Raw genomic sequence first — 22,719 nt, 5'->3', positions numbered from 1 at the left:
CCTCTGGCTTCTCTTAAAAACTACCAGTTCCAGCAACACCAAGCTCTATGGGTACCTGATGGCAATCTCATAAAGCTGGGAGCAGCTCCCCCTGGGGATGGACTGGTTAATGCCCTCACCATTCACTACTGCTTCTGGCTCTGAGATTGCTCTTCAGTTCCTTTTACCCAGTCCTCTTTACCTACTTAAGTTGCCAGGAGACAGCTCATTTTGCAACCACTAGGTATTTATGCTCAGGTAGACCAGGCCATAAATGTTCACAAAAGAACAGTTGGCAAAAATCAATGTGGGTAACAGAGCAGAGGCAGAGAGGCAGGGAGGGGGCCCACAAGAACCAGCAGACTGCATTTAGTTATCCGGCAAGGCCTGGGTTCAGTCAGGCTTGTTCTTCTCTTTAACGAGACTCTCAGAGTCACCAATCCATACTGACTAAGGCTAGAGAGACCTGAGTGATGGGGTTTCCTGCAGGCAGGGTGGGAAGACGGCAGTAGGAATAAAAGAACCCGAGGACAGAAGCAAACATTTTAGGTGTTTGAAGATGGAGAGTTGTATGGGCCCCAAGGAGTTATTTTCCTTGTCTTTAAACTGAAAGAATGTTTTAGTTTATTTAAATTTAGGAGTCAATGGTTTGCACTTGAAAAAGTCTGTCCAAAATGGAAACAAGATTCATTTTATGATACAAATTTATTCATGTGTATTCATTATATAAATGGGCTGCATACAGTAACAGAAACTTGACATGGTATCTAAGTATTTCATGATTACATCTGTCAATTAAAATTGTTCAGTAAACAGATAGCAACTAACTGTAATAACAGCCAGTTGTTTTTATCCGTAACTTACAGAAAAGTCTCTGGAAATGATGCTATGTTTTCAAGAATGCTGCAATAATATTTTTCACATGATGGTGAAGTGTTTTCTCTAAATATCATCATGTGATAGGAGGATCTGTGGAGTAGGATCAGTTTCTTAGGTTAAATAAAATCAGCAAACAGTTCAGTTATCCTTAGTGTTCAGAACTTATCCCAGTGAAGAGTATTTTTCTAATGATACAATTAATCTTGTATTGGGTTTTTACATTTGTTTCAGTTTAAATACTAAAGCTTATGAAACAGGTGCTCTCAGAATTTCAGAAATTTGCCTCCAACTTGCTCCAGCACATCTGAAACATACTCCAACCCTCCAACAATTGCTGGTCAATGACACCTATTTCATAACTGCACTGAGCCAGTCAATCAGAATTTTGGAAATGTTTCATATATAATTTTTCTGGGAAATGTTATTATATGATATCATAGCTGGGCAACTTCTCTGCCAAATTGTTTATGCCAATGGCTGAAAACTGCTTTAAATTTTATCATGAAACTGCTATCCATTCTGTAACTCAAATTCCTGATTATCCTATCATTGACAAAAATACAAACTCTGTACTCCCACAGTCAAATAGTTATTTAAATGTCATTATTGATTATGATTTTATATATATATATATAAGTATTACTAATTATAAAACTACAGAAAGGGAATGCAATTTTCTTTGTATATTTATAAACAAGTGAATATACATAAATGTTTATGTATGTAAACTTAAAAAGTTACAATTGTATGTATTTAATGTGTATTTTGTATATGTATTGGATTGTTTCTTCCTCTTCCAACATACAATCACACACACACACACATACACACACCAACCCTGCCATAAGATCTTTGTATTAATGGCTTCAGACAATATGTAACACAATATCCTATATGGGAAGCACTGAATAAATATGCTTTGACAATTACAAATTGATTCCTTTTAAATATTCAACCAAAATTAAATCAGAAAAGGCAATCTGTGTAAGAACTACATAAGAAGTATAAAGGTGATAACTTTAATAAAAATCTAACCAAGATAAACATAAAATTTTCAAATCAACATAATAGAGGAGCATTACTTTGCTCAATTACCAGGTGAAAAATAATGGCTGAACAGACGTGTAGCAATGCCACACAAAAATTCATAGCAAAAAGTGAGAAGGAAAAAAGGCTTTAAAACCTGAAATGTCTCAAATACAATTTTCCATGTAGAATTTGGCCTAAATAGAATAGCAAGTGCCAATCTAAACAGTCACAGACAGATGACCTGTAGTACTGTCTTAAGAATGCCACTCGTCTCTTAATAAATTATTATGAATATCAGAGAGGATATGGTGAGAGAGACTCAAGAACTATTCTTGCCAGGAACTGATGCCAAGCACCAGACAGTTCAATGACATGACTCCATGACTGAGAGGCTGCTACTTAAAAAAAACAAAAGGTTTGTATATCTTATTTGTGAACTGAGCCAATATTCACTAACATGAGGGAGGAAGAAGTTCAAAATGAGAAAAAAAATTATATAAAGATATGGAACAATCAAGAGTGAAGGAGATGGAATCAGAGTAGCAAAATCAAAAGCGACTAAGAATGTAAGGAAAGAAGCCCCAGATGAAACTTCAGTATATGATTTGAAGTATATACTACTGCCGGGTGACTGAACAGAGACTTCTATAGGCAGGCCTTCATGCAATATTAAAAACTGGAAGGCACATGTAGCCTGTTTGGTGCTGCTAAAAGAAATATCTTGGTTTTCATCATTGGGTTCTATGGACTTCCTCTAGGGATACATTTTCAAAATTGGTAATGCACAAATAAATAAAAATGGCAAGAATATAATCACTCACTTTGCAGCTGCACAGTAATGGAATTTTTTTTGCTTCTATTGTGGAAGTATTCTAAGGAAATTACTTCCACATAGCCTTTTGAGGTCTTATAGGTGATTATTAAATTTAAAATTATATTTGAGGTTGCTGTGTTTGATAAAAGCTTAAATTCCTAGAACTAAGACTTTGAGAATGTTAACTGCATTGTAAAAAGAGATTTTGCTCCTATTTTTCAAAGCCAAGTATGATAAATCTTTATCCCAATAAAACAGTGAGTGATAAAGTCAGACTACACACAGGTTCAAAGAACCTGCCTCATGAAGTCCTTTTTATTTTTAGAGTGTGGAAACACTGTAACAACTTTGGAAAACAAAACAACATTTGTACATTTTACAGGTTTGCAGCAGCAGATTTGCACATATATTTCAACTGCTATCACACCATCTTCTGGAGGCTGGTATTATTATGCTCATTTTCTAAGTGAGAAAAGAAGGCCATTGAGGTTTAAATGGCTTGCCTAAGCACACATCCTTAGAAGTGATGGAGCCATTGACTCCAAACTCCAAGCTCTCTCTACTGTGTATCATGTTGCCTCACTAAAGCAATTCAAGGCAGAGGAAGCTAAATCCAAATAGACTAGGAAGTGTTAACATTCTTCTTTAGCTTGAAAAATGAAAAATTGTAAAAGGAAAGAGAATGAATGAACTATATGGACTGTGTGGCCTAGGCAGGGCAAAAGAGTAAAATTTGGACGGTAGATGATTTATTAGGAATTTTTTTAAGTAACTACAAGAGATCATGACCAAGAATTTTTTTTCTCTGGCAAGCAGAGAGCTAGACCAAACAATAGTTGGTGGTGCCTTAACCTGATATGTGTCATGTAAGTCACAAGTAAGTATAGAGTCCCAGATGTGTCAGGAGAGGGTCTAGATCCAAGGCCTCTGGATGGTAACCACCCTCATGTGCCTAGTCCTTTTTGGGTATCCATTAGTTGTTCCTTTTATCTGTCCAGAAGTGGAAGGTGTTCAAAAGACATGACAGTAAAAAGAATTGATGAGCAAGTGGTTCTCAAACTTTACCCTTTGTAGAAGAGGCTAAAAAGAAAAGGGAAAAAACAGACAAGGTGGTAAACAAAGGGCAACTTTTTATGACATTTACATTTCTTAAAAAACATACTGTCAGCTCATGAATGAGCAAGAAATTAATAAAGCAAACCTTTAGTAAAGCAGTAACAAACTATTAAAAGGGGAAAAAAGGAAACATGTTAACAATGACTAATGTAGAAATAGATTAAATCATTTCTATTATCATCTCAGCTTCACAAATTATACAAATCTTTTTATTTGTACAGACTATATGCAAAGTTCAGTAAGTTTGGGCTGAAGCTCACTGACTCAAAATCCAAGTTCTCCTTTAAGCAGGAAGAGATGGTTGCAAGAGTTCACCTAAACAATTCAATAGCTAAGCAGATGTGCACACTTTATGATGGAATATAAAACACCTTGTTCTTTTATGTATTGCCTCAAACTTATTTTTAAATACTCGTGCACCTAATAAGATACACCTGAACACATCCCTACTTTCCTAACTTTGTTACCAAGAACATTGTGGCACAGATTCTATGTGATGAACTGAAGCTAATACAGTTAATTCATGACAGAACCTGACTAGGATTCAAGGCTCCTGGTAAGTAATACATGCTCTTTCTATTTGGCTACCCTGCCTTGAATCAACTACAAAGGAACAGGAAGTGTGAATTAACCTTTGGAAAGTATAGTCAAAGATGTGTACTTGATGCTTGCAATTATTTTATACAATCATGAGATGCACATACATAACTTGTTGTGTATGCTGTCAGATAAAATTACAATTTCTGGTCAACATTTCTGGAATGAAATGAAATAAAATCTTATGTAATTAAAAATTTTTAATGTAATAGCCCACATTCAGAAATCTGCATATTTAAAAATGGATGTATGGATCTATCTTTAAATAATCAGATGAGCTCTGTAAAAATTTCTGTAATACTTTCCTCTTTACAGGTCGGTGGTGGGTCGGTGGTTGGCTGAGTTTCTTCCTAAGGTTTGCCAGCCCTGCTTTCAGAGGAGTCACGTGGTAGAGATTCCAGAAAGACCACAGTAGAGATTTTTAGACTACATATCAGACTACACAGTTCATTGTTTTACCAAACTGGGTTAATCTTGTCAGAAATAATTTGATAACTGCATCACAAAATCTACAGTCTTCTAAGGCTCAAAGGTGTTCTTGCAATATGGGAAGGACTGTGCCATTTGGGCTGAACATAGTGTATCCATATGGCCTATAATAAACAACTGATTTCTTTTTTGGAGAACTGTCTGTTCAGTTGTTTTTTTAGAGAGAAAATATATGTAAAATCACACAGTCAGTAGATTTTATAATATTATATAAAATAGAAATTACTTAAAAAAAATAATTTTTGAATTCTGCTCAGTGTATCATCTGCCTTTCTACTTCCAGAAGCACTTCTGTGTGCACACTCTCATCAATGCTCTCAAGGGCATGACACTAATACGCTTTTATTTAGACAGTGCCGCTAACTGAAAACTTAAATTATTTTAGCAATCTGAACTCTCCCACATAGTTCAGCTTTTGTATCCTAACTCACCTTACATGATAATCAGTTGCTGGTCTAAGATCTTTCAGGTTACATTCTAATTCTTCTCCACTGTAAAGAAAAACCATTATTAGTCAATAATACTAGATTCAAAAGTAAAACAGGTTTTGGATTTGGGTGTCATAGTCATGTACCAACAATGACTCAAGAATCATTATGTGTGATTCCATCACAAATCATAAATGAGCTTTCTTTTGGTATTATTATCTTTCTAGACTATAAAACTACATTCCTTTTAGTGATGCCATCCTAGATCTGGAAAATAGCAAGTTTAACTTCAAAGTAAAATCCCTAAAGGTCTTATCACTTCTTCAAAGTAATTACATAAAAGTAAACAAGCAAATGAGTAAACAAGCAAATTAAATTGATAGATAAAAGTGTAAATAACTGTACCAGCTGTCAACTGAAGGTAACTTCCAGACTCACCTTGGAAGGAACACTAACTACTTCAACTTCTCAACTCCCTTGAAGAATTCTCAGTCTGCTTCGCTCACATATTATTATTAATAAACATTTCCCATATATATAACCTTTGGAAAGTATATATACATATACACCAATAAATAGCCTCTCACATAAAATAAAACCATTTATGTGATCAGCAGTTGCAACTGAACCTCAAATTAATCATGAGGAAACAACATGAAATTAGGTACAGTCCATTAAAAATTATACACAAAGGTGAGAGGTAAGAGAACTGTGTGTGGACTTGATGGTATCTTCAAAAGTGTCAGTATCATAAAAGACAAAGAAATACTGTGGAAGTGTTCCAAGTAAAAGGTAAGAGAAATAACAACTAATTGCAATATCTGACCCTAGACAGGGTCTTGTCCTAGAGGGGAAGAAAAATCCTCTAGCAGATATTAATCAATTGACAAAACTATATATGGATTATGGATTATACAAAAGTATTCAATCAATATAAATTCATGAAGCTGGCAACTACAATATGGCTACTTAAGAAAATATCCTTATTCTTAGTAAATCTACTGAAGCATTTAGTGGTAAAGAGCCACAATACATAACATTAGTGGGGAAAAAATATAGATTAAGAGGAGAGAAAAACGGGGAGAGAGAATAACTCAAACAGTACAACAAATAGGGTCGAGAGTTAATAGGTGAATCTAGGTAAAGGGTATACACATATTCCTTGATCTCTTTATTTTTGCAACATTCTGTAAGTTTGAAGTTCTTAAAAAAAAATACTTTTTTAAAGTTGCAAACTGGAGGTCAACATCCACAACTTGCCTATGGCTATGTGGTTTGACCTGCACTGTATTTAGGTTTTTGAATTTACTAAATTACGTTAACGTTACAAAAGATTACATGAATATTTAGTTTACAGCATTTCTTGGGGAAAAAAAAAAAATCCAACAAGCAAATCTAGGCTCACATTAAGGCAGCAACAACCTATGTGAGGTGAGTGGAAGCCTCTGCCTTCGGAGGAAGACAGGAGTGCGCCTCCCCCATCACTCCCAGCCCTCCGCCCTTCTCACTTCTGTTACCTGCCTGGCCCCTCTGAGCAACTTGAGGCAGCAGCTCCTGCCTAGAATTTTTTAAAAAATCACATTAGACACAGCTATAAATCATTAGAATGGTTAATATCCAGGAGTCCATAAGTACAGGGGGCCAATCGTTTGCCGTGTGCTACATTTCCGACCATTTAAGAAAGCCTCAGAATGAAATGCTTTAATCTTTACTACAGGCTAGAAAACTATTCTAGAGGATAAGTGGGGTCAAATGGAAGAAGAATATTATAAAATTAAAAAAAAACAAGACTGGATCAACAAACAAAAAACAAATAACCCAATTAAAAAATGGGCAGAGGAACTGAACAGACAGTTCTCCAAAAAAGAAATACAGATGGCCAACAGACACATGAAAAGATGCTCCACATCGCTAATTATCAGAGAAATGCAAATTAAAACTACAATGAGGTATCACCTCACACCAGTAAGGATGGCTGCCATCCAAAAGACAAACAACAACAAATGTTGGAGAAGCTGTGGAGAAAGGGGAACCCTCCTACACTGCTGGTGGGAATGTAAGTTAGTTCAACCATTGTGGAAAGCAGTATGGAGGTACAGCAAAATGCTCAAAACAGACTTACCATTTGACCCAGGAATTCCACTCCTAGGAATTTACCCTAAGAACGCAGCAATCAAGTTTGAGAAAGACAGATGCACCCCTATGTTTATTGCAGCACTATTTACAATAGCCAAGAATTGGAAGCAACCTAAATGTCCATCAATAGATGAATGGATAAAGAAGATGTGGTACATATACACAATGGAATACTACTCAGCCATAAGAAAAGGGCAAATCCAATCATTTGCAGCAACATGGATGGAGCTGGAGGGTATTATGCTCAGTGAAACAAGCCAAGCGGAGAAAGAGAAATACCAAATGATTTCACTTATCTGTGGAATATAAGAACAAAGGAAAAACTGAAGGAACAAAACAGCACCAGAATCACAGAACTCAAGAATGGACTAACAGGTACCAAAGGGAAAGGGACTGGGGAGGATGGGTGGGTAGGGAGGGATAAGGGGGGGAGAAGCAGGGGGGTATTAAGATTACCATGCATGGGGGGGTAGGAGAAAAGGGAGGGCTGTACAACACAGAGAAGGCAAGTAGTGATTCTACAACATTTTGCTATGCTGGACAGTGACTGTAAAGGGGTTTATAGGGGAGACCTGGTATAGGGGAGAGCCTAGTAAACATAATATTCGTCATGTAAGTGTAGATTAGTGATACCAAAAACAAAGCAAAAAAAGAAAAAAAAAAAAGGGCAGTTCCTGTGTGGTAACCTCCAACAAGATCTACACAAGGGTATAAAGGGCATATAAAAGTGTAGGCAAAGGGTCTGTTTGTGTTTATACAGAGGATCAAAGCCTAATTGGGCTACCCTGAAAATGAACTAAGATACGATATGAAAAAGAACTTCCAACATCTGCACTCTCTGGAAGACTCATGCCAGAAGATGATCATCAAAAAACCCCAACAAAGATCCACGCACTGCTACAGCTGTAGATGCACTCATCCCACCAGTTCCTGGACTTGCCATGGGAATGAGGAAGGAGATATCTAAGCTGGCCTGTGCATACAGTAAAACAACAAATTTGACTGGATCTATACTGTTGGAACTCAACCTAGAATTTGGAGAAGTGCAAATTGTAGCACTCCAAACTCTTACAACTACAGACTATTTACTGTTAAAAGAACATATGGCATGTGAACAGTCCCCAGGAATGGGTTGTTTTAATTTGTCTGATTTCTCTCAGACTGTTCAAGTTCAGTTGGACAATATCCACCATATCATAGATAAGTTTTCACAAATGCCTAAGGTGCCTTAATGGTTTTCTTGGTTTCACTGGAGATGGCTGGTAATTACAGATATGCTTTGGTTATGTAACTATTATGTTAATGTGTGTGCGCAATTTAAGTAGTAGCTTAAAACCTATACATGCTGAAGTTACTCTACAAGAAGATTTGTCAAAGAAATAATCAATCTTCCCATGTTTTCTTCCGCCTGCTACTTCTATAGCTTTTCTTCATCCTTCCTAATTACAACCCTTAAATAGAATTCGTGCCTCATATCAAATTTACCGAGTATCATAACTCCTCCAAGTGGTAAAGATACCTCAAGACAAATGCTGGGCATAGAAGCCACAGGGCATAAATATGCAAAGAAGTAAAAAGCTAACCTTTTCAAACAATAAGGCTTCCCTCTCACTTACCAACTTCACATTTCCCTGTATGGCCCCGGAAGATGACTGGTTAGCCAGAGACGGGTAAGATTCCTCAAGGGAGGAACAACCTAAGACAGGCACAGTCGCAGGGGGGCCATCAGGTGAGAAATTGGGGATCAACAGAGGTGAGGCTTAGAACCTCACCCCCCCGTTCTGAGAGAAATCTTCTGCATACGTGGATGTTTTATTGCCCTTGTCTAGCTTGGATTAACACATAGTCTACAGGCACACACCTGATCATCTACATTTGCTCTCTTACAACACTAAACTATGTTTTCTACCTTTATCTTGTATCTACCTACCACTTCAGCATTTTATTAAAAATAATAATAATAAAGAGAGAAATGTGGTATCCACATATAAATCAAGTATAAAAACGAAATGAGTATTCATATTTGAACTGTTTAGAGTTCATAATGCATGAGCAAAACCGAAAGTTTCTGTGATGACTGCCCTTGTACTGTTCACTATGTAACTTATTCATTAGGTAAGAATTTGTTCTACATGTAAGAACTTGTTTGTTATGCCTCAGAAGATTGGAGACTGACGAAAATTAGGCTTGGGGTGGATTAATGATTGTGCATTGAGCACTGACTCCCCTATACAGAATTTTGTCGTTAACAACCATTTGATCAATAAATATGAGAGATGCCCTAACAAAAAAAAAAAAAAAAAAAAAAAAAAAAGACAGACTTCCAATGGTAAAATAAATAAGTAACCGGGATGTAATGTATAGCATAAGGAATATAGTCAAGATATTGTAACAGCTTGGTAGGGTGATAGCTGGAACCTAGAATTATGTATATAATGTTCTACCACTGTGTTGTACACTTGAAACTAATGTAATGTAATACTGTGCGTCAACTACCCTTCAATAAAAAATAATTATTTAAAAAAAAAAAAAAAAAAAAAACAAGACTGGAGAAAAGTTTGGGTCTAAAAAGAAGTAATATGAGTGCATGATGTGTGTACAAACTGAAAGCCATACCTGCTTATAGCCCTAATTGACACTGATGGACATTTTTCTTTCATACTACACAGACAAGCTAACATAACCACGTGATATATTTCACCAACACCAAACAGGTCTATAAAAGTCATTTCTGACTGATAATTACTCTGGACAAAAATAATTCGACATTATAATATCACTAATTCTTGAAATGAACTACTTAAAGCAAAGTTTGCAAAGCCTTTAATAATTTTTTTATTTTTTATTTTCCTAAATGACTCCAATTTCACAGTTCAGCAGAAGAGAAAAATCCACAGAAATATACACTACCTGTAAATTATCTTGTATTTTCCATCTCGCCCTTTGTCTGAAAGAGCAACCTCATAACTGTAGGGGAAGGAAAGACCACTGTGGGGTCCACATGGAAGTCCAACAGGGGGAGCCCAGGACAACACAACTGCTCTTGCCTGAATATTAGAAACCTGAGAAAGAAAAACATAGACAAAAGTATTCAAATCCATTTCACATGCATCAGACAGTACCTCTTTCTTCTAATAACATTTTAGTGATTATTAGAAGAAGCATAAAACTGGCTGTTAATGCAAGGTGAGCAATTTTAACCACGACAACAAAAAAGCCTACATGGTGGCCTCTTGTCCAGGTTCTGATGGCCAATGTAGCTCCTGAAACATTTGTCCTTTAATGCGATTTATATTCAATCCTCCAGAAAGTAAAATGATCAGTCTTGTTTAGGAACTTTTTTTTAAAGGTAAAGAGTTGAGTGTGAATCTTCAGTATCTCCAAGATGGCTGTCATATTATATGGAAGGAGCCATATCCACAGGTACTTTCTGGTGGTCTCCAAGCCTTCAAAACCAACACTTTTCAAACCATGCTCTTTGAAGGCCTGCAGGTTCCCAGGAGAGCCCAATGAAGGGGTGTGGAGCCAAGGCCCAGGCGGACCTGGGATAGAAACATGTGTAGACGTTGAGATTTCTACCTCTTCACTTTGCTTTTACCTCATTGGTTTAGCCTCCGTGTGAGACTTCATTTGAACTAAGGCCCCCGGGACTCTAAACACCCCTTTCTCCCCTTATGCAGACCCCATGTTCCACACTGTCAGCCAGCTGACTGCCTGCCCACAGTCGTAAGCTGCTCATTAACGGACCCTGCACTGAGCTTCTGGACCTTCCACCCCAGGTCCCCACTCCAGCTGGTGCTTCCTGGGGCACCTCCCCATGTACACTATTTGTACTCCAAGCTTTGTTTCAGAATCTGTTTCTGGAGAAACCCAACCTAATTCCTAATCTCATCCAATTATTTAAATTCATCAACAGAACTTTGATATTCTAATTTTCTAAAGGCTATTTTGGATATTGGTCTGGATAATATATTCCAAACAAATTAAGACAATAACAGATGTTAAAAGCTTAATGTTCATTAAAGCTTTACAGCTGTAAGTTATTAGGCTGTGGATGGAGATACATAAACTATAGTCTCTTTTTTCTTCCATTTTTGTTACTATCTGATCTATAGAAAGTATTAACATTTAATATAAAATAATTTAAAAGTATGAATAATCAACATGGAAAATGAGTACTGAGTATCCCTTTAGTCTGTCATTCACTTCATTTTTAGGAGAGATCCCTCCATATCATGTCTGTTCCAGATAGATAGAGCATCAGGATATATTTAACCAATCTAATCAAATGCCTACTCATCCTTCAAGACCCCAGCTGGGCCTCACTATCCTCAAGCAGACTTCCCTGAAGTATCTGACCCATCTTCATGCCTCCGTTCTACAGCGCTTTGCTGGCATGGCTACCACTGTGAATCATGTTTATGGAATTTGTCTACCTTCCTTCCATATGGGACCTCAGGACTCCCAAAGGGCAGGGCCTAAGTCATATTCAACTGTGAGTAAATGTTTATTGAATGAAAAATAAAAATCAAAGGGAATAAGATAGTCTGAGCTGATAACAGGTGACACAGTGGATAGCAGACTAGCATTACACACCTCTTTAAAATATCTGAGGAGAGACTGTTACACAATCAAAGTCTTTCCTTTTTGCTATGACTCCTGTCAGCTACTCCTCTGCCCAACCCACCTTGTGCTCTAACACCCTTTTGGGATACTGTGCCCTCTCTCCCCTGTGATTTAGCTTCTGACTTTCCTGCTTTCTTGGCTTAAACAAACTTCTTTTAGACCCAGTTCAAATGCTGTCTTTGCTTATTCATTTAATCATCATTCTTCACCCAGTGAGGGGCTGTCGACACAAAGATGTTTAAGATATGATCTCTGCCTCAAGGAGCACCAACCTGGTGGAGAGAGAGGTGTGTGAGGGGCCTCGTGGCAGATATACAGGGCACAGAGGGACCCGCAGTGGCTTGAGACCAATTCACGAATGGTTTCTTTATGTTCCTGCCTGATCCTCTGCTCAAAATCAATCATTATTTCTTTGTGCTCTGGCCACATTTTGCTGGTACCTATATTTGGCACTCATTTCATTATTCTCTGCTTTACCTGGTTATCTGCATGTTGTTCTGACTACATTTTAAGGCAGTATTTTTGCCATGTATTTTTTCATTTTAAGGCAGCATTTCTACCATGTATTACACCATGTGTTTGCTGAATTTCTTGACACATAATTAATGAGTAATCTTGAGATATTGGGTATTATATATGATTTTTAACTTATGAGATATTTTGCTATGAAGAGTTCAGCTTATAATTAAAAAGGAGTATGAGCTGGTGCTGGGAAACTTTCAAGTGAGGTGATAAATGGCTGCTTTGCAGAATTCCAAGTACATAGTGTAGTAACACTGATTCTATGAATGGTGGTGTGAAATAACTCACGTCTCAAAATAGCTCAGTCAAATGCTAGCACTTTAGATACTGAACAAGTATCCATAAACTCACACCCCTTTAAATTCTATCTTTTTCATTAGCTGTTAAGAATTTGTTCTTTTCCTGTAGGACTTAAATTATTACTTAACAATGATGTACAACACTTAAAGAATCAACTAAAATAATGTTCACCGCTCCCCTAGATTCCCAGAGCAAGCCTTATGGAGGCAAACTACCATGGGAACACAGATCTCTGTACTAATGCCGTCTCCGGATAGGCTGGACTACCAGAATGAGCTTGGAGAGCTGAGCATCATTTTGAAAGGACAGCGGCTTCTGGGAATTCTTTCCCTGAGCTGAGGCAGCCTGTCACCCAGATTATCACTACTGTTCTGGGGCCAACCCCCTTCTGTGCTCCTGCTCCCTCCCTCTCCCTTTCCCTGTCACCTGGGCCTCGGGTTTCCTTCTTTGGGGATTGGAATCCTTAGAGAAACAGTGCTTCTTCTGTTAGAACTGGGAACTCACTTCCATTTCAAGGACCAGACCAGGAAGTGACTTGGTGCCTTCAGGAGAATGTCATGTAAAGAGGAATCCTCAGCACCAGATGCATTCCAAGTGCCCAGGAAGGTGACAGCCTTAATGACAGATTTGGGACATGAAGAATTCTGGTTGGGTTCAAGCCTATTTCGGAGCCGCAGTGCTCTTACAAGAGCTTCACCTTACAAGCCTCCCTCTCCGTGGTGAAGCTGTCTGCCCAGCATGACCGCTGAGCTGAACTGGGCAGGCTAATCTGATCATCACAATGACCGCCATGGCTGTTAGCCAAAAACAGAAGTTTAGAAGCCATAGAACTAATTGGCTTCCTGATGTTTACGTGTTCTACTGTAAACAGAAGTCAATCTCCTTTGTAATGGTGACGAAAGTGGTGATTTTAGTTACAAAATTATTGGACAAGACCCAACTTGACATTTGTTTTGGCACTCGTGATGTAAAAGGGCTGTTGAGTAAGTTACTAGTGTTCAGGTTGCATTGAAATCAAACTGCTTTGAAGTATCTTGAAGGACTCACAAAACCATCATCTACTTTTTAAATCATGACATACTGATTAGAAACCATTCTTGTCTGTGTATTTATTAAATAGACTCCAACTCAAGGGCAGTTGCTAGCTAAAAGAAGCAATAAGTTATACACATAAGAAAATAAGACTACCTTAACTTGTAAGCTATTTGATATGCAATCCTTAGCTTTTTCTCCTTGTCCCCTTCTCTTCTATTCATCTCAGTATTTTAAAACTATTCTGCAAATTTTACTACCTTAATTCTTAGACCATATTATATGCAAATGATGTTCATGATTTGGATCAGAAACACCATTTATTCTCATGAAGTTACTAAATTGTTACTCCCATGTTCAAAAATATTTCTATGTAAGTTCATAGCTTCTAAATTTGGTCATGTTTTGGATTTAACTATGTGGGAGGCCTGCTGATCCAATTAGGGAGTTATGTTAAGGACACACTGCCACAGAAGTATTGGTTTCAACTCAAAAGTACCATCATGAAAAATAATAACATGAAGGAAAATTTTTTTTAAAAAGGCCAAATACATCATTATTCAAAGACAAAGGATAACTAAACAATCATCTCTAATTCCTTAACTGCTAAGAACCTCAAATCTGTTTCCAGATACTGTTGTTGATCTTTCAGGGAATTGCTTCTTGTAGGGCTAGTTGTTCTTCTAGGTCAGTTTACTCACTTCTGGAACCAACAAGTCAACTGTTTCTACAAGCAAAACATTCAAGCATGGAAACAATACAGAACCACAATTGTAGGTTACATTTATTTACATCCAGAAAATAAACAGCCTGGCAGCATGTGAGGGAGGTCTAGCACCAGCATCAGAGCAGATTAAACCATGTTAGGTTGGAGGTGGCTGGTACTAATAGAGGTTAATTCCCAAACCACATAGAATATTATCAACCTTATTCCTCTGATGCAGCAGTGGCTCTATGAGTGCAGTTTCCAAGGCACCTAATTCTTAGTCTCAGGACAAATACGTACTAGATTTGCATGTTGTTTTACTTAATGACTAAGTATTTGGATCTTTATAGTATCTGGGTTTCTGAAGAGTAAATGACTTGCTTAATTCAGGGTGCCCAAAGTTCTAGAAAGATGATTGGAATCATAATTCCTAAATATTGTTTCTACACTTAAAGCAAATCATTTCTAAAATTTCAAAGAAAAATATGTGTCTTTGATTTAAAGGTGTTACCAGAAATGGCTAAAAGAAAAAAAAAAAACTGAGACCAACCAACCTTTACACAACTGTGTGGGCCAAATTTCTGCAGTCCTGCATCTTTCCCTGGAAAGGGCCTGGACATCTCTTTCCCATTTCGAAGCATGGCATGGAATTTCACTTTTGCATAATGATAATGATAGGCTATAAACTATAGAGAAATACCTCAAGTGCTCTATAAACAGCATAATCCCTGCAACCTGTGAACTTCTGAGCCCCATGGGACATTTATTTTCCTATCTTTCAAAGATGGGGAAACTGAGGCTCAGGGAGGTTATATAACTGAGCCAAGGTCCCAAAGGCGGTTAATGGCCACACTGGACCCAGACTGTAAAGCACAGGCGGGCCCTTCCCTTCCTGCAGCCGCCTTGTACTCTGGCACCAGCCGTCCCCACATTCCACCACGCTGGCAGAGCCACATCTGATGCTGGCCAACCTTCAGGCATTTGTCTCCCCTGCCAGAACCTAGCTCCAGCCACTGGCGTCTGCCACACATTTATTCAGCAAATATTTGTTAAGGGTTCATGATGTGCCAAGGATTGCACTAGGTATTAAGGGCACAAAGAAAAGCAAGACACAATCATGAATAAGAACCTCAAGCAGAGATGGGGAAGGAGGGGAAGGCCGAGGAAGGAAGGGAGAAAAACTAAACAACTAACTGGGCTGTGGAGGATGAGCACACTGTCACCAGGTAGAGAAGGTTTATGTGGGGAGCAGGGGTGGTGTGATGCACAAAATAATGAACCCCCCAAAGTTGTCCACAACCTAATCCCCAAAACCTGTGAACACATTACCCTGCAAGTTAAAAAGGACTCTACAGACGTGATTAAGTTGAGGATCTTGAAGACAGAGACTATCCTGGATTATTCAGGTGGTCCTGATGCAGCCACAAGGGCCCTTATTGGTAAAAGAGGGAGGCAGGAGGGTCAGAGAAGGAGATATAAGGATGGAAGGGGCCATGAGCCAAGGAATGCAGGCAGCCTCTAGAAGAAGCTGGGAAAGATGAGGAAACTACCTTCAGAGCCTCCAGAAAGGAATATAGCCCTGCTGACACCTCGATTTTAGCCTAGTGAGACCCATTTTGGATTTTCTGAACTCTCAAGATGACAATTTTACCATAATACACATTACATCTTAACTGTTTACACAAAGCCTGTCTACACTGCTATAAAAACTGTAATGAGAGTGTTTAACAAATGCTGATTCAAAGAAAGGACCAATGCATTAAACATTTATTTTGCTAGAGCCACATGATCCTCAGGAACACAGACTCTGCCAAAGAATATACTTGGAAAAACTCAGGAAAAACAGTGTGTGTACACATGACAGAGATACATCTATGCAGTTTTGTGACTGCCTCTGGGACACTCAACTAACCCGCTGTGCTTTCTCTTTCTGATTAGTACTCTCTGTTTTCTTCATGGAGTTTTCTTCTTTCTACTGCATTATAAATGTAAGTTTTCTCTGTAATTCTTCCCTCCAGCCTTTTCTCGTCTCTCTCTACACTCTACTCCCCTCCCCCTACAGCTATCATCCAAGCCCATGAGGAGAATGGTGATTCCAACACAGGCGATTTCCTGATGTCTTGTTCCCCTCACAGTGTTGATCTCCTAGTACTACCCACTGTATTTATCTTCCTAGATGCCTTAACAGTAAAACAAATGCTACATCTAAGAATGGCACTGAAGGTATAAAAAAAGACATAAACATGAACCTATGTTAGAGGAACTCAGAGAGAGTACTGGAAAAGACAGAGAAGTGAGTAAATGGCACATAATGTACTAAATATATTTAGGGCACAGTGAAGCTGGGGTAGGACCACTGATTCTAAATACTATGTGGAGTATCCCATTTGATGGATGGGGATAGCAATCAGGGAAGATGTCTTTGGGGAAGCATCTAAGCCTGAAAGCCCAGTTATCCATGAGCCCGTTATGTAATAGGTTGTAATGCCTTACTGATGCTCTCCGGGGCCTGGTACCTGCCCCATCTCGCCATGCCTGACACCACACGAGAGCCACTCACCAGCCCCACAGGAACAGACTTCAGCACCTGTGTCTCTGGATCCATCCTGTTCTCACTCCAGGGCATCTGCCAACTGTTGGATCATCCTCAAAGTACAGCCCTGGTTACAAACCTTCTTTGCTCAAAAACTATCAATAGTAACCTGCTCCTTACCAGATTAAGTACATACTCCCCAACCCAACATCAGCACCACCCCTACTGCCCGTCCTCCAACACACACCTTGTGCTTTCAGGCACAGAGTCAAACCCAGCTATGTGCCCCAAGGCATGTTTGGACTCTTCGGCAGAAAAGCCTCAGTTTTTGAAACAGATGAAGAATCAAGGTTTTCCAATTCAGTTAGAAAATATCCAAAGAACTTATGGCACTCTAATCTCAGATGAAAGGCTGAATCAACACTTTGACTTTTTCACTTGAGTTTCAAAGCACCTGGCAAACTTAAAATTTCACAATATCACTTCTCCTACCAATGATTTTTTCTTACCATTACATTCAATATTTTGGTATTATTTTTCTCAGCTAATATTTAAAAATCTTTTTGAAATTTACCTGGAAAATACTTGGGGTTACTGAGGTTTTCAAAAATTATTATTTCTACATTTATGCAAGTAAAAGGAAATTACTGGAAGAAAACCATTCTGAAGACATAAAGTGGGGGCTGGGGTGGGGATGTATCCTTGGAAGTTGGGAAGAATACCTAATTTCATTAAGAACATCTAAAGAAAGAACACTTCAGTGGATTATGACTTAACAGAAGACTGCTGTTCTATATTTTCATGCTCCATTAATAACAACACTATTTCATATTTATAAATAATCTGCAATGAGAAGGAGCCCTTCTGCTTACCTACTATGGTGGTGAAAAAAAAAAAAGCGCCCTTGAAATACTTAAGAAAGTGTCATTTATTCTGAGAAATCCAGAAGACATACCTGTGGTTTCTCTATTCCTGAAAGAATGTCTTGCACCCTCTTTACTTCCAACTCATACTCTGCATGGCAAAAGAGAAAAAAAGAAAAACAGTTAATATACTTAGAAGGTAATAAGGTTGTCCAGTTCCTTCCCCAAAGCCCATAGCTAGAGCTATCATTAAGTTAGTTGCCTGTTATCATGAAATTTTGGTACCACAAACATGATATCAGGAATGGGGATGACTTTGGAATAGAAGTCTTCACTGTGGTTGTGCTAAATTGCCACTGTGTCAGTTTGCACATTCACAAAGTTGACTAGATTAACACTGAGATCGACCTAATAATTCAACAGGCAACAGGGAATAAGAAGTCCTATGAAGGAGAAGGGGGAAGCCAGAGCAGCTAGAAGCTAAGGGCAATGAAGAGACAAGGTTGAAGGGAAAGAGGCCAGTTCATGCACGGCTTATGAGTTCAGAATTTTTAGTTCAATTCTACTAAGTTCAATGGGTTGCCACTGGAGTATAAGTGGATGGACTGACAAAAGGATCTTACTTTGAGTTTGGAAAGATCTGTTTGACTTCTGTATGAATAATGGACATACAGAAGGTAAGGGTGGAAGCAGAAAGACCAGCCAGTAAGTACACTGGTCCAGGTGAAAGACGGAGCTGGCTTGGGAGGGATAAGTGCTGAAGGATTCGATGTGATAGACTAGGGTTAGGGAATGAGAAGAATCAAAAATAATTCCTAGTTTGATCATCCAGATTGACGATGGTGTCTTTTAACAACATGAGAAAAAAGAGCAAGAATTTTGGTGGGGCAAGAATTGTTTTAGAAATAAAAGGGAAAAAGTGCTTGGAATAGAGAGGAAGGGGTGGGAAGGATGTGTACAAAAAAAATAATAAATGATAGGATTTAAACTTAAGAATCTATTTTGCTAGAGGAACATCTTGACTTTCACAATGTATTTGATGGAACCTAATTTTGAGTTTACAGATCTATTTAACTGTTAAACCCAGTTTATGAGCTAAATGCTACAGATATATGATTAAAAAGACCTATGTCCTTGCCCTCAAGATAGTTTATGTTTAGTGGGAGGAAAATGAAAACAAGTAAGTAATTCCATGTGATAGGTTTTCTAAAGACAGAATTCTAGAAGGTTTCCTAGGAAATCTACCTGAGCCCTGTAGACAAGCAGGCATTTGGAAGTAAAGGGGATGGAGCTAGGGGATGAGAGGTTAGTAAACCCAGCTCTTCCCAGGGCTGTCATACTCACTGCTCAGGTCTAATCTCAAAGTCACCTTTTCAAAGAATCCCACTTCAACCTCCAGCCCTTGCCCCAGCCGCAGTCTAGTCATTCTCATATCTTCCTTCCTTCCTTCCTATCAGTTATCAAAATCTAAAAGTTAATTCTCTGGTTTATTTGTTCCCTTGCTTATTACTGGTCTTTCCTACTAAAAAAAAAGTTGCAGGAAGGCAGAGATATTATAGGTAGATCCAAAGTCAACAAATTTTTTTCCTGTAAAGAACCAGATAAATATTTTTAAATTTGCAGGCCACATATAGGCCTCTGTTACATATTCTTGTTTTGTAAAATATTCTCTGTTACTTATTCATGTAACAACCATTTTAGTTTGTGAACCATACAAAAACAGGCTGCCATTTGCTGATCCCCTTGTAGGACACATTCACCATTTAGCCCACAGCACCGGGCACAGTCTGCATGATCAGAGCTCAGTAGATACCACTGACTAAATAAATAAACCAAGTCCATATAAAACATAGTAAGAACTTCTAGTTGGAACCAACCTAAACTTTAAAAGGATCGTTTTTCTTCATTTTTTCCCCATTGTATTCTATTTAGAACATATTTATTTTGGTGAGAAAAACAAATGGGCTGGTGGCAATTACATATATTTTTAAATTACAACTAAAAGAAAATTCACATTTAATAGTCCAAATGTCATCTTGCATCTCATTTATAATCAAGCATTCATATTAAAATATGGTTTATAATTGTAAGTCAGAGTGTACACAACCTCACATTTTCTGAAAGCTCCTACTAAGTAAACTGTAAATACTGCTGATCTTAGAAGTTAAATGTCAGTTTAAGAGAGAGGGGAAAAAAAAAGCAGAGTTGTACAAAACTTCCTCAATCTCCAGTTATTCTTGAGTTTGAAGTACACCAAGGTTTTAAACACACGTAGACAAATACATCAAACAACTAGCTGAAGGAGGTCATTGTTTCTTTCTGCCATGACTGACACAAGGACAAGCAGCCAGTCCCTATCCTAGGGGTAATAAACGCTTAGACTAGAACAAAGATAATCACCCAGTCAACAATGGGAGAAAGGAAGGATTAAAGGGCTCTGCAAAAGAAGACTCCTCAGGACTATGAACTAGATATCAGGCATGAAAGAGAGTAAAAAGGATGCTTTGTCCCACAAATGTTGGAGGCCCTGCCCGCCAGCCAGCTTTCAAACCGATTTCAGAAGAAATGGTTATGCTTTTGACAGAAAAAGGAAAAATGGGAAAGGGGGTTGGATTAGAATGGGAGGGAAAAGATCTGTTTAAAACGGAAAAGAATGGGCTTCAGGTAAGAGCCAGAAAAACAAGCCAAAGGTTCTGGCTGAGATAAAAACAAAGGTCAGGACTTCCCTTGTCTGTCTTAGATTTCAGTAAGAAAAGTTGATATTTTCTGAGCACCTAGGTACACACTGACAATGTACAACCACCTGGCTAATTCTGACAACCTCCCTTGCAGACAGACATTCTCTGCTCCGTTTTTCAGTGGTGGGCAGGACTGAAATCTATTTTGCACATCAAAGTTTTCACCTCCAGTGCTCAGCACAACACTTGCAGGTGTCTTTGTTGACTGGGGAATGAGGGTGAGGAATGAATGAGGAAACTGGGGCTCAGAGAGCAGATGTGATTTCCCCAGGGCCCCAAGTCCAGTAACTGGTCAAAAGCAAGTGGAACCTTTGGTTGCATCATGAGGAATTAACAGGGATCAGGAGATCCTAGGGAGAAGATGTGGAAAGAGAGGAGCAGAGGGTTGCAACTGGTGGGGTGTTTGCATTGAGGTGAGAAGAAGCAAAAGGTGGCAGCAAAGACCCCCTAAGTCCCAGAAGAGGGTTTGTGTTGATGGGTTATTTACTCAGAGAAAGCTGTCAAATTGAGCAAACAGCTTCAGATGTGGGAAGAAAGTATGTGAGGAAAGGAAGAATGAGAAAAAGTAGGCCTTGAACGGAGCTAAATAAACCAAGGATTCTGAGAAGAGCAGAAACAAAACATGCATGTTGAAAAAGCATTTGACAAAATTCAACATCCTTTCATGATAAAAACTCTCAACAAAATGGGTAGAGATGGTATGTACTTCAACATAACAAAGACTATATGTGGCAAACCCACAGCCAACATCATATGCAGTGATGAAAAGCTGAAAGCTTTTCCTCTAAGATCAGGAACAAGACAAGGATGCCCACTCTCACCACTTTTATTCAACATAGTACTGGAGGTCCTAGCCACAGCAATCAGACAGCACAATGAAATAAAAAGCATCCAAATTGGTAAGCAAGAATTTAAACTGTCACTATTTGCAGATTACATATTATACATAAAAAACCCTTAAGACTCCACCAAGAACTATTCAAATAACTGGATTCAGCAAAGCTGCAGGATACAAAATTAATACAAAGAAATCTGTTGCATTCCTATATACTAACAAATAGCAGAAAGAGAAATTAGGAAAACAATTTCATTTACAATTGTATCACAAAGAATAAAATACATAGGAATAAACCTAACCAAGGAGTGAAAGACCTCTACTTTGAAAACTGTAAGACACTACTGAGAGAAATTAAAGAGGACACAAATAAATGGAAATCTATCCTGTGCTCCTAGAGAGGAAGATTTAATATTGTCAAAATGGCCATCCTGCCCAAAGCAATTTACAGATTCAATGCAATACCTATCAAAATACCAATGGCATTTTTCAATGAACTAGAGCAAATAATCCTAAAATTCATATGAACCACAAAAGACCCCAAATAGCCAAAGAAATCCTGAGAAAGAACAAAGCTGGGGGATTATGCTCCCTGAATGCTAGATATACTTACTACAAGGCTACAGTACTCAAAAACAGTATGGTACTGGCATAAGAATACACCCATAGATCAATGAAACAGAATAGAGAGACCAGATATAAAACCATGCTTGTATGATCAATTAATATATAATAAAGGAGCCATGAATATACAATGGGGAAAAGAAAGTCTCTTCAATAACTGGTGTTGGGAAAACTGGACAGCTACATTCAAGAGAATGAAACTGGTTTACTGTCTAACTCCATACATAAAAGTAAACTCAAAACAGATTAAAAACTCAAATGTAAGACATGAAACCATAAAACTCTTAGAAGAAAATGTAAGCAAAAATCTCTTGACTTTAAGTATGAGCAATTTTTTCCTGGACACATCTCCTCGGGCAAAGGAAACAAAATAAAAAAATAAAAAAATGAACAAGTGGGACTACATCAAACTAAAAAGCTTCTGTACATCAAGGGACACCATCAGCAGAACAAAAAGGCATCCTACAGTATGG

General features: G+C 38.2%; 1 protein-coding gene across 4 annotated transcripts in view; it reads right to left on the bottom strand.

Moving 5' to 3' along the window:
• The window catches only part of FNDC3B (fibronectin type III domain containing 3B), a 338,844-nt gene that overhangs the window by 80,724 nt on the left and 235,401 nt on the right, over positions 1–22,719 (bottom strand). For all 4 annotated transcript variants that reach the window (XM_036930882.2, XM_036930884.2, XM_057499990.1 and 1 more), the window contains exons 7-9: positions 18,142–18,200; positions 10,378–10,529; positions 5,335–5,394 (exon numbers count right to left, since the gene is read on the bottom strand). In XM_036930882.2, the coding sequence (XP_036786777.2) occupies positions 5,335–5,394; positions 10,378–10,529; positions 18,142–18,200 (271 nt within the window). The remainder of the gene's footprint in view (positions 1–5,334; positions 5,395–10,377; positions 10,530–18,141; positions 18,201–22,719) is intronic.

The sequence above is a fragment of the Manis pentadactyla genome, chromosome 1 (genome assembly GCF_030020395.1).
Source record: "Manis pentadactyla isolate mManPen7 chromosome 1, mManPen7.hap1, whole genome shotgun sequence".
Classification (NCBI taxonomy): Eukaryota; Metazoa; Chordata; class Mammalia; order Pholidota; family Manidae; genus Manis; species Manis pentadactyla.
This window is presented reverse-complemented; position numbering and strand designations above follow the sequence as displayed.